Raw genomic sequence first — 11511 nt, forward strand, 5'->3', positions numbered from 1 at the left:
CTCTGTCTCAATGTGAGATTTATCATTATTTTCCAAACACTCTATATTAAGAATGTAATATTAAAATTAATTATATTGTTACAAAACATATAAAATAAAAAATTCAATAAGTCTAAGTAATAGTATAATGTAATTATATGTATACTTTATACATTTATGAATGTACTAAAAAAAAAACAAGTTTTATTCAAGTATTTAGAAAATAGGAAATAAAGACCCAGGACTACAAATCGACGCCTTAAAGGTGCTATATCGAGAAAAACATGGGTTTACGTCAAGAAATGAATGAAAAGCGGTCTATTTCGCACAAGACGTGAAAATCAGTCCAATTTGAGCTCCATAGCCAAAACGTAAAGCCATCGACGTAAAAAAATTCAATGTGGGTAAGAATTTTAACGAGGGATTATAAAGTGTTAATGCGCATCTAAGTGACGCTTATCAACACTTTATAGTTTTAAAATCTTACATTGAATTTTTTTTACGTCAATGGCTTTGCGTTTTGGCTCCAAAACTCAAATTGGACAGGCCTGATTTAAGCATTAAAGATCCAACTTTGACTTTTATTTCGCCATTTCCTATTGGTTGTTTTCACTAGTATATATGATCCAATATTCTTATTTTCAATATTCATTAGCCGAGCATAAGCATGGCATGGCAGACAGCGCCCTGGTCTATCATATACTCTTATCTTCTCTCAGAAAACATTGACAACCTCCCGAGAGTATCCTTGCCCACAGAAATACTTTTTTAAAAATCCACCGTTTGGAACTAGCATTAAAACTGTAAGTTCCATATGCTTGTGGCAATTGAATAATTAATGTGAGCACCACAAACATATGAGAAAAGTGTAACACAGACTAGAGGCCTAATATAAAAGGAAACAATTTTTATTTTTCTTCTTGACTTACTTGAAGTCCAAGGTCATTTCTCGACTACGGATTTCCTCTGTGTCAGCCAGAGTTCGACATTTGGCTGCAATAGCAGTTTGAAGCTGATTGCTTAAAGATGATAATTCAGTACGCATTCTTTCGATCTCAGTATCTCGTCTTTCCACTTGCAGCTGCAGTGCACTTGCCTCATCTGTGGCTATATCTCTTTGTCTACGTAATTCACTATTTTCCTTCTCCAATCTACAATTCATTTAATAATTGTCATTAAAATATTACAAATGATTTTTTCAATAAACAATCAAATATTAGAATTGTATATATATATATATATATATATATATAATTACCGTTTGATAGATTCCTGTAATCTGTGTACTTCTATTTTTACTTCCTCAAGATTGCTACAAATTTCTACATTGTTCTTTTCCGTGAGCTCTAACTTTCCTTTATATTCTTCAAGATCCAACTTCTGTTCTGCAAGTTCTTTCTGCGCCTTCTCCAAATTTTGCTCTGTAAATCAAAACGTTAGATAAAGTTCCTGTTATTCATTTAATCACACAAGTCTTTATTTTAGATAAATTTTAGTACTATTAGGTTATTTACTATCGATATTTAAAAGTAAACAAATTTAGAATATTTTCAATAAAGAAAACATTAATAAAAAAAAACTTTCGAAAAAAGACAAATAAAAAAAATTGATTCTGGAATAGATATACAAAAACATTTTTTCCCGAAGTATTCGGAAGTGACCTTCAAACCGGCGTTCAACTTACCCAAGCATTTTCGGTTCGTCTCGAAAACCGCCTTGGCGGTAATGAATTCCTCAAATCTGTTATTAAAATGTACATTGATCTTTCTCACTAATTCTCTCGGGATTTGTGTTAGCTCCTCGTCGTTCGCAATCTCAAGAAGAATGTTATGATCGCTCTCCTCGATCACTTCCATGTTGTTCGAATTATTTGTAATCAATAATGAATCAATCAGGTATATAACCAGTATTTTCACACTCCAAGATTAAAATATGAAATCTTCTTCAACAGGCACCACATTTGCGTCTCTGTGTGTTACTGATGGTTATCACACGTTTTTACAAGCGGCATTCACCTTTTCTAACCGCTTCGTAGTCACCAATCGTCACGATCGTCTATCATGATAAAATACTGGGAATTGGAGTAGTGAGATTGAAGCATTGCGCATGATGAGATGGAGATGAGCGAATTTCGACCAATCAGACGCAAGCTGTTACGTCTTACGTCCCAGGGAGGTTCGGCCGGTTCCCAGGTTTCGAACTAACCCGAGAATCTAGGTTCAAAATTGTTTCGCGGTTCGCGCCTCGAGAAGGAGGTATTCTCGGCCTTATTTGTCCAATCAATTGATTGGCTAAAGCCGGGCACTAGATGCGCTGACTATGATAAATTCCGAATCGCTCCACGGCTGCTGTCCTGTTCTTCCTAAACTCACGACGAATCTTTCGAGGATTTCAGAGCAATTCGCGAGAACATGCAGAATGACTGTTAACTAAGCACACGTTACAAAATTCAAAGTTCGGGACGACCCAAGTGGATGTGCCGCAAGATAAGATACCCCTTGATAATTTCTCTTTTCGGTATCTGGTGCGGAGGTATAACTTTTGGGACATATAATCGCTTTCTTTATGTTGGAAAAATAACGATGATACGCAATATGCGCTGTTTAACTACGAAATACGCGGGCTAATCGTCAAAATTCAAGCATCGATAAAAGAACGCAAAGATGGATGAGGCACATGCTATACGCGGTTAACAGTTGATTAACGACATACTTAAAAACTCACTTACCTGACATTCGATTGTATTTGGTTGCCCTCAAATATCGACGGGAATAGACGATTCCAGGCTTCCGAAACTCGGAGTGGATTAGGCTGTTGGTCCTAGATCTCGCAGAAAAGCTGCTGCTGCTGCTGCTGCTGCTGCTCTCTCTCTCTCTTTCTCTCTCTCTCTTTTTCTCTCTCTCTCTCTCTCTCTCTGTCTCTTCCTAGTGTAAATGATTATATTGTGCGGAATTATCGAAGAGATGGGAAATCTAAAACATTGACTCGAGTTGGTTTATTTAAATGTATATTTATCATTTACACCAATTCATTACTAACTAATAGTCTATTTATTACTAATTATTTCTTATTTAGATTTAAGCATTTAAATTGACACTTGTAAAATTAGAAGAAAAAAAATAAAGGTTAATACTTTTAGGCCTTGGAATTAGAAGATTAAGATTTAGAAATTAGGCTTCGCACGCGGCACTTAAATTAAAACGGCGGTGATTGGTTAAAGAGAGAAGCCGACGATTTACGCGCGACCGCTCTCTTATATTTCTGCCCATGAATGTTCTTAACTCCGTTGACCGCATTGGGAAGAAGCGTCAGGTACGTTTCTAGAAGTTTACTATCTGCGCTACTCCAAGTCTGTTCAAAATTATTACTGGACAAAATGAGATTATTACGGACGTGACACTGCAAGGGCTGCTTTCAACCATAAATTTTCACTCAGCTACTCTTACTCAAACCGACTGTTTCAGTGACAAAAAGAAACTACTGACACAATAACAGACAAATCGAATATTTCTGATTTATTTATGTATATCTATATAATTTAAGAATCATTTGGGGAAATTTGGAAAAAGCATTTACACATTTGGGTAATAATATTTTTCTTGTTAACAAATTTTATATCATGCGTCAAGTTAGCAGACAATGATTTTATTTAATGTGTTTTATAAATGGAATCGATTAGAAATCATTTGGGGAAGACGTTTTCATTATTATATATTTTTATTTGGGAAAGTCACTATTTGGTAATTCAATTCAGATTTACACATAATGAAAACGAACAAAGCCCGAATGTAGTACAATAAATATAGTAAACCTAAAATCGTCAAAAATTAACCAATTAGCCCGCATAATCTAATTGCGTAGTAAAAAATCAACTTTATCATAAACTTAATTATATTCGATTAATTTTCTTCACATTTAACTGTGATTGGTCAATTCCGTATGGCTTAAGACTTTCTACATTTATTGTACCATCCGAGTGAAATTTGCGAACGTAGTCTAACATTGGAGTATTCGGATTTCGGAGTTTCTTTGAACATAAAAATATAAAAAATGAAGAAGAAAATTTATTAGTACGTGTTATTTTCTTAATTCGTAAATATTATTATTATTTAAATACATTTCAAGAAAAAAAATTTGTATATTTATTCTTTATTTTTGTTATTTTTCAGTAAAAACATATATATAATATGTATACATACATATAATGACCGTGTTCCAAATTCATTGTTAGTGCTGAAAATGTATAATACATGTGACGTAAACTGTTTTAGATTTTTAGCGCTAACAGTAAATTTTGGAACACAGCTAATACGTATATATTAAGAGATATTATATGGGTGTGTTCTGATATATAATATATGTTACTACTGCCAGTACTAGTAGTACTGAAAAATTGTTCCGCTATATTACACAGCGCGCTGCGAAAGAAGCTTAATTTCCACCGAGAGTTTAAACCGTATCAGGATATCAATCATGAAACATGGATGAAAAGTGAAAAATGTCTCCATTAACTTCAATGGTTAAAATTTTCATTTTTCACTTTCCATCCTAGGGATAAAGTTTCATTATTGGTATCCAGAATGTAAAAACCACCAACCAACTACAGTCGAGCATTCCCCTGTCATTCTGTAACAGGGGAATACTCGACTGTAGTTGGTTAATTCTTACATTCTGATCCGGTTTAAACTACACTCTCCATGGAAATTAGACCAATGACATCATAAACATCAGCCATATTTACATTGTGATCACTGTAGCTTACAAGCGGCCGTAGTCGCTGTATAAATATGGCGTTGCACAGAATATAAAATGTAGAACAGTTTGACGAGGAAATGAAAAGATGCACGTAAAGTGAAAAAGTAGATAGAATAGAAGTGGTAGATAAATTATGTATACATGTGACTTTTGTGTAACTACTAATAGTAATGGTTTAATCCTATTTATTTACATTTATTAACTATTACTGTTACTACACTAGTATCAATTATAGCCTCTACCATAGCTATACATATTTTAATTTTCTTATCCATTATATATATATTCATTTACAGCAATCTGACTAACAAACTTATTCACTGATTGTTGAAACTATTGCAGAAATATTCGTTTATACACTGTAACATTTGTGCTGAAACAGCAAAAACAGTAATTTCAGAACGACTATGGCAGTATACTGTAATGACGTCATTTTTGCAGTACTGTCTCATTTGTGTCGTCATAACTCAGTTGAAGCGCGTTCCTCTTACATTCTGACAAGTGAGATTTAATTGAGTTTTTGCCTATAATCTGCACAAGATCGAAACCGTGTGCTTTAGTGAGTCTCGTAAACTCACCTTAAAAGTCACGTTCGAACCTGTGTTGTCTATGATAACTTTTTACCAAACTAAGCAAATAATGATATCATTAATCTGAGTATGAAATACTCAGCTCACTTCAGATTCAGTTTCACTTGTATGCAAATAGAAAGCAACTGTTGCCACTACTACGGTTTTCGAAGTAAGGCACTTACACTGTAATATGACGTCACTTAAAGAAGCATAACGCGTCGACATATTCGACCCAGGAAATAAGAAAATATATAATATATATTATATTTAACTGCAGAAGATGCATATATTCATTTTACCGAAAATGATTTTCAAATTCCACATTTAAATATTCATTAACAGTGTCCATATAGGATAATTATTTAGAATACGGTCATTACCCCCGATTATGATGAAATTAGGCTTATTCAACGTGTTTTTGCACAAAATGAAAAAAATCTGTAAAAAAAAAACGTTAGAATGGTTCCGTGAATCCAGATGTTAATCGTTAAAGTTGACGACTAGAGGTTAGAAAATCCGTCATCGACAAGATGCAGCGACATGTACAAATATTTTAGTCACATCTACATGCGCTGTGATCATAACGCATATGTTTAGTAACTACGCTAGAGATATCAAATGATTGTAGTGAACTTCGCATACGTAAATGCTATTTCGGAGAATTTTCTACACGTTTAAAGAAATGTTAGATTTAAACTTTAATTTATATAAAAAAGTAATTTTTTTAGTATTATAATTCACAATTACTCATTCACTTATATTTTCTGCTTGACAAACAAATTATCTGCTTTACAAATAAATTAGGTGCGTTTGGCAAAGTAAATCAGAGATGCGAGCTAGCAGATGGCGAGCTTGATCACGTGATCTTCAAACAGAGTACTAAGAATTAATTCCGAACGATACAGAGCTGTAAATTGTCCTTTAGAGGTTAGATTATAAAATAAAATTATTTATTTTTATGAAATAAATAAAGAATACCCTATTAATTGAAAATTTCCTTTCGCTCTACGAAATAGTATCTACTGATAATAGTCTTATATATTAAAAATTGATCGTTACACATGAATGTATCAGCTCATACACAAGGTGTTTTTTTTAAAGAAAATATTACATTGCAAAATAAATTTCAGTAATTTGAAATTTATAAGTTATATCACTTGATTTATATTCATTAGAATCTTTAATATATTAAATACAATTTGATTTTATTTCATTCTATATGTGCAGCATGAGCTTTGATCTAAAAATCAACTAGCAAATTCTTTGTTTTCGTAACCTCAAAATATGTGACTTCAAATTCATAAAGAGGAAAAAAATTAAAAACTTATTTTTCTCGTTAAATATTGTATATAATGTGCTTCATCAATTTTTATTCGATAGCATTTGTTTGAACGTTTGTAGACTCAAACATTATAACAGTTCAAACACACTATTTGTAAAATAGATCGAAGTATTAAAAGAGATGAATGTATGTATTAACGAATTAGTTGGTTACATTATCATACATATACAGGTTATGAATTTAATTTAGACGCGAAAATTTGCATTAGCTCTGCGAGCTCGGTCTTTGAATTCGGAGTGGATCGAGCAGCTCGATTGGTTCTAGAAATATTAATATCAAACGCAGGTGAGATGACATGTAGCAGAAAAATATGAGTTGCCAAACGATTTTCAAAAAGAAAACAGACGCCTCCGATTTGCAATGCCAAACGCATCTATTCTCTACTTTACAAACACAAATTATCTGCTTTAAAAATAAATTCTCTCATTTACAAACACAAATTTGTGCTTATAAAGCAGAGAATTTATTTTTAAAACAGACAATTTATTTGTCAAACAGAATTTGTTTGTCAAGCAGAGAATTTGTTCATATATGCTGCTGCTTTCGATATGACGAATTTCCTAATCTTTATAGTCGTTAACTTTAACGCTTAATATCTCGATTCGCCGTCTTAACGGTTTTTTTTATAGATTCTTTTGTTTTGTGTAAAAACGCATCGACTAAGCCTAATTTCATCAAAATCGGAGATGATAACTGTTCTAAATAATTATTCCACATAGTGTTTAATACGAGGTCAAACTGCTTGAATTAGTGATCTCATAATTCTTCTTCGGAAGAACTATCGCTGCTGTTTTCGTTCAAAATTTATTGACAATTTTGTCCATTTCTGTTTACACTACTGCTAGTCTACTACAAGCCGTTCCGACGTTAAGTTGACTTTGCATACGCAGCACGCTGCGGCAGCAATTCGTTATTGGTTAAAAATTTTACATGAGATAATGCACTTCCGACATAAAATACATTTTGCCGCATCTTATCAAAGTTCAACCGAACGAACAATGAGCAGCAAAGAATTCGAAGTTGAGAAAATCTGTAATATTTGCAAAAATGTAAAAATTGAGTACATTTACAATGAGTATATACAATGAGTATATTTTTATTAAGATTTAAAGTGATGAGGATATTCTAAATTCTAAATAATTATCTGAAATGATACGTAGGTTGCTAGAAAAGTTTCTGCAATCTAGTACTTCCAATGGCGCCAACGTTTTGCTACTATCATATCAGTAAAATTAGACGTTTTTAATTCAATTGACAGTTTGTACCCAAACCAACTAGTTTTGTTTGCATAGTATTTTAAAAGAAGTTATTTTGTAAGAAAATGGAAATTTCGCGAGAAAATTTTCGGGCAATAATTTTTTACGATTACAAATGTAATCTAACTCCGAAACAATGCATCGATCGATTTCATTTGGCTTTTGGAGATGAAGCACCATCCAATAGGACTGTTTATAATTGGTTTGCCGAATTCCAGCGTGGATGTACCTTTCTTAGTGATAAATTCCGTGAAGGTCGTCCATCCACGTTTGTTGTTGCCACTAATGTTGATGCTGTGCGTAAAATGATTGAGCGAGACCGGCATACCGCGAGATTCAGGCATCCTTAGGCATTGACATGAAAGCAATACATACGATTTTGCATGATCATTTGAGCGTACGGAAACTTTGCAGTCATTGGATCCTACACAATTTGACCGAAGCTCAAAAACAGGCTCGTGTTAAATGGAACAAAGAAATGCTCGAAAAATTCAACCGATGTCGGTTAAATTTGATCTACAACATCGTTACTGGGGACGAAACATGGATCTATTCGTATGAGCCCAAAAATAAACAACAATCCACTGTTTGGGTATTTCAAAATGAACCAAAACCAGCAAAAGTTGTTCGTTCACGCAGTGCTGCCAAGCAAATGATTGCTTGTTTCTTCGATTATACCGGACATATGACAACCGTGGTTTTAGAGGATCGAAGGATTGTAAGTACTGATTGGTATACAACCAGAAGTCATAAATGAATTGCGTAGAACAAACCGAAATCGTTGCATCATCCTTCATCAGACAACGCCAGTTGTCACACAGCACATCAAACCGTTGATTTTTTATCCAGTAATAATGTCGAATTGATAACTCATTGTCTGTATTCACCTGATTTATCACCTAATGACTTCTTTTTGTTCCCAAACATTAAAAATAAGATGCGTGGTGAGCGATTTGAGTCGCCTGAAGTAGCTGTTGAAACATTTCGTACACTGATATCTGAGGCTTAGACAGCTTAGAGTGGAAAAAATGCTTCGAAAATTGGTTCGAGCGTATGCAAAAATGTATCGATTTTAAAGGCGAATACTTCGAAAAATAATAAAGCCATTTACCAAATTGTATGTTTTTTTTTCATATTGTTTGCAGAAACTTTTCCAACAGCGTAGTTGTCCAAATTGTAACTGCACTAACAGTTGCCACACAATCACAAATTTTTATCTTTTTAAGTTTTTCATATTAATTTTCGAGCTGAGCAAATAAAAGACACATATTTGAGATTAAGCTTTAATACGTACGCTATTGCCGATATTTCTTTTCAAATACAGCGGAAGCAATTATAAAAAATTTGCATCACGTGACATTTTTACTGCCGCAGCATGAAAAGGTTTTACGTAGTGCTGGCAGTACTATAGTAATTTTGGAACGGCTGTGGCAATGCACTGTTGTGACGTTATGATGATTGCACTGCCAGTAAAAAGAGAACATACCCTGTATACTACATTTATTATATCCATTACACCCAGACTTTATTCGTTTTCGTAATGTGTAAATCTCTTGAATTATTTAATAGTGACTTTTCCCAAATAAAAATAATAATGAAGACGTCTTCCCTAAATAGTTTCTAATCGATTCCATTCATAAAACACATTAAATAAAATCATTATCTGCTAACTTGACGCATGATAAAATTTGTTAATAACAAGAAAAATATTATCCAAATGTTTAAATGTTTTTCCTAAATTTCCCCAAATAATTTCTAAATTATATTATAGACATAAATAAATCAGAAATATTCAATATGTCTGCTATTTTATCAGTGGTCAAAAAGGATCACGTGATCCAAATTGACGAATATCGAGCGTCCATTTTAATCACGTAATTCTTTTTCGTTGAAACAGCCGGTTAGAGCAGCTCGTGAAAATTTACCTATAGAGCTTACACTACTGAAAGGGGAATACGGACATCAAGCTATGACTGGTATTTATAGGCCGTGTTCTAAAATTTACTGCCAGTATTAAAAATCTATAGCACATAACGTAAACTATAGATTTTTAGTAATGATAGTAAATTTTGGAACACAGCTATAGTTGATTCTTATATTTGAGGTTATCTTAAATACAGTCTTAAGCCAATCAGAAGACCGTATTAACATCTTAAGACATTATTTAAGACGATCTTAAAATAAGAACCGATTATGAATACCGGCTTATGAGCAATAGCTAAAGATACAGAAGATGTAAAAGTTATGCGTTTCGCGGATTTCCTCCGTGTTCAGATCCATTCTTGAAATGCCAACGTTTCGTGAACCTTGCAGTCCACTTCATCAGGGCGAAGAGCAGCCTAATACTGTATCAGCGCCTTTTTTCCTAAATTTTCTCTGAGGACGGACGTAGCGGTTCGAAATTCTTATTTTCTTAACTGGCCAATACTTTAAAACTCAAAGTTTAGAAACAATGCGGGAGAAATTTTTTATTATTTATTAATTTTTATTTTATTTTTATTCTTTTCTTTCTTTCTTTCTCTCTTTTGAATTTCCATGTAAAAGAAAATAAAACATTGCAGTCTGTTCACGCTATAATTTTAATCCCTGTCGCTGTTGCGTCACGATAATTGCTTGCTCCTGTCGACCGATCGCTCGTGTCCGCCCGTTAATACTATCATCGTCCGAATAAAATCAGTCTAAATCCTCTCAGATCCATTCACTAAAACCTCCTTTTCTTTTTATTCCCATCGATTCTCTTTCCCTCCAACCATATGAGTTTATACAAATTTAATTTTCCCCTTTTCTTTCCAAACTCTCCGCACTCAAAATAACGCTAACATTTCACAAAACTCTCTTTCCACACATATTCACACATAAATCCGTATGGTAATATATTTCAAAATAAAGAACCAAAGAAGGGTTGTATTTTATAATATAAATGTATTGCTAAAGTATTTCTTTAATTATATTACTATTAAATTTAATCCTCGCTTGTTTATTTGAAAAATCTCTTCTTGTATTCATTGTAAGCTCTTCTGCGGTTGCACTTCGTCCTTTCCCCACTTGGATTAAGTTCCATAACCGAAAGCCAGGGCGTACTGGCACATCTGGCGTTAGAATGCGCCCTCGTGGCACACTGATCCAGTTTGGGTCTTTTAAACTTAAAAGTAACGTTCGACTCGTGAGTCCGCTTAGTTGAGGTTTCCACTTTGTCCTTCTTTCCTTGGCTCGTTAGGAGTTTCAGGACAATGCGAAGTGTCTCCCGATTTGCATTGGTCCTTCCCCACAGCTCCCTTGCGGTCCGGAACTTGAACACGACCAAATCGGTCTAATAATTCGGTTCCTGTTGCATTCACCTCCTCAGCTCTATGCATGCAGAGCTTAGACGTAACAAATGCTTCAAAGCATTTGTAGCATCAAGTGAACCGTATCTCATAGCGGACTGAACAGTTGAATGAACGCTTACTGCTATTGGTGTATTCTGCCAGGGGCTCGATTGTGTATTTTAAAATAAGGTGAAATTTACAAAAGTGAGCAATGATTACTAGGTATTGACTAATTCAATTATAAATATTCTAGTGAATTTGTTTACTTTTGTAATTTTCACCTCATTTCAAGATACACA

At 33.7% G+C, this 11511-nt stretch overlaps 1 protein-coding gene across 2 annotated transcripts in view; it reads right to left on the minus strand.

The window, feature by feature from the left end:
• Window positions 1-2023, minus strand: part of LOC108749098 (nucleoprotein TPR-like) — an 11640-nt gene extending 9617 nt beyond the window's left edge. For both annotated transcript variants that reach the window (XM_018487617.1, XM_018487616.1), the window contains exons 1-3: window positions 1664-2023; window positions 1238-1400; window positions 909-1130 (exon numbers count right to left, since the gene is read on the minus strand). In XM_018487617.1, coding sequence (XP_018343119.1) covers window positions 909-1130; window positions 1238-1400; window positions 1664-1835 — 557 coding nt within the window. In that variant the 5' untranslated portion in view covers window positions 1836-2023. The remainder of the gene's footprint in view (window positions 1-908; window positions 1131-1237; window positions 1401-1663) is intronic.
• Window positions 2024-11511: the final 9488 nt, after the last annotated feature.

Source organism: Trachymyrmex septentrionalis, unplaced genomic scaffold (assembly GCF_001594115.1).
Source record: "Trachymyrmex septentrionalis isolate Tsep2-gDNA-1 unplaced genomic scaffold, Tsep1.0 scaffold266, whole genome shotgun sequence".
In the NCBI taxonomy this organism is placed as follows: Eukaryota; Metazoa; Arthropoda; class Insecta; order Hymenoptera; family Formicidae; genus Trachymyrmex; species Trachymyrmex septentrionalis.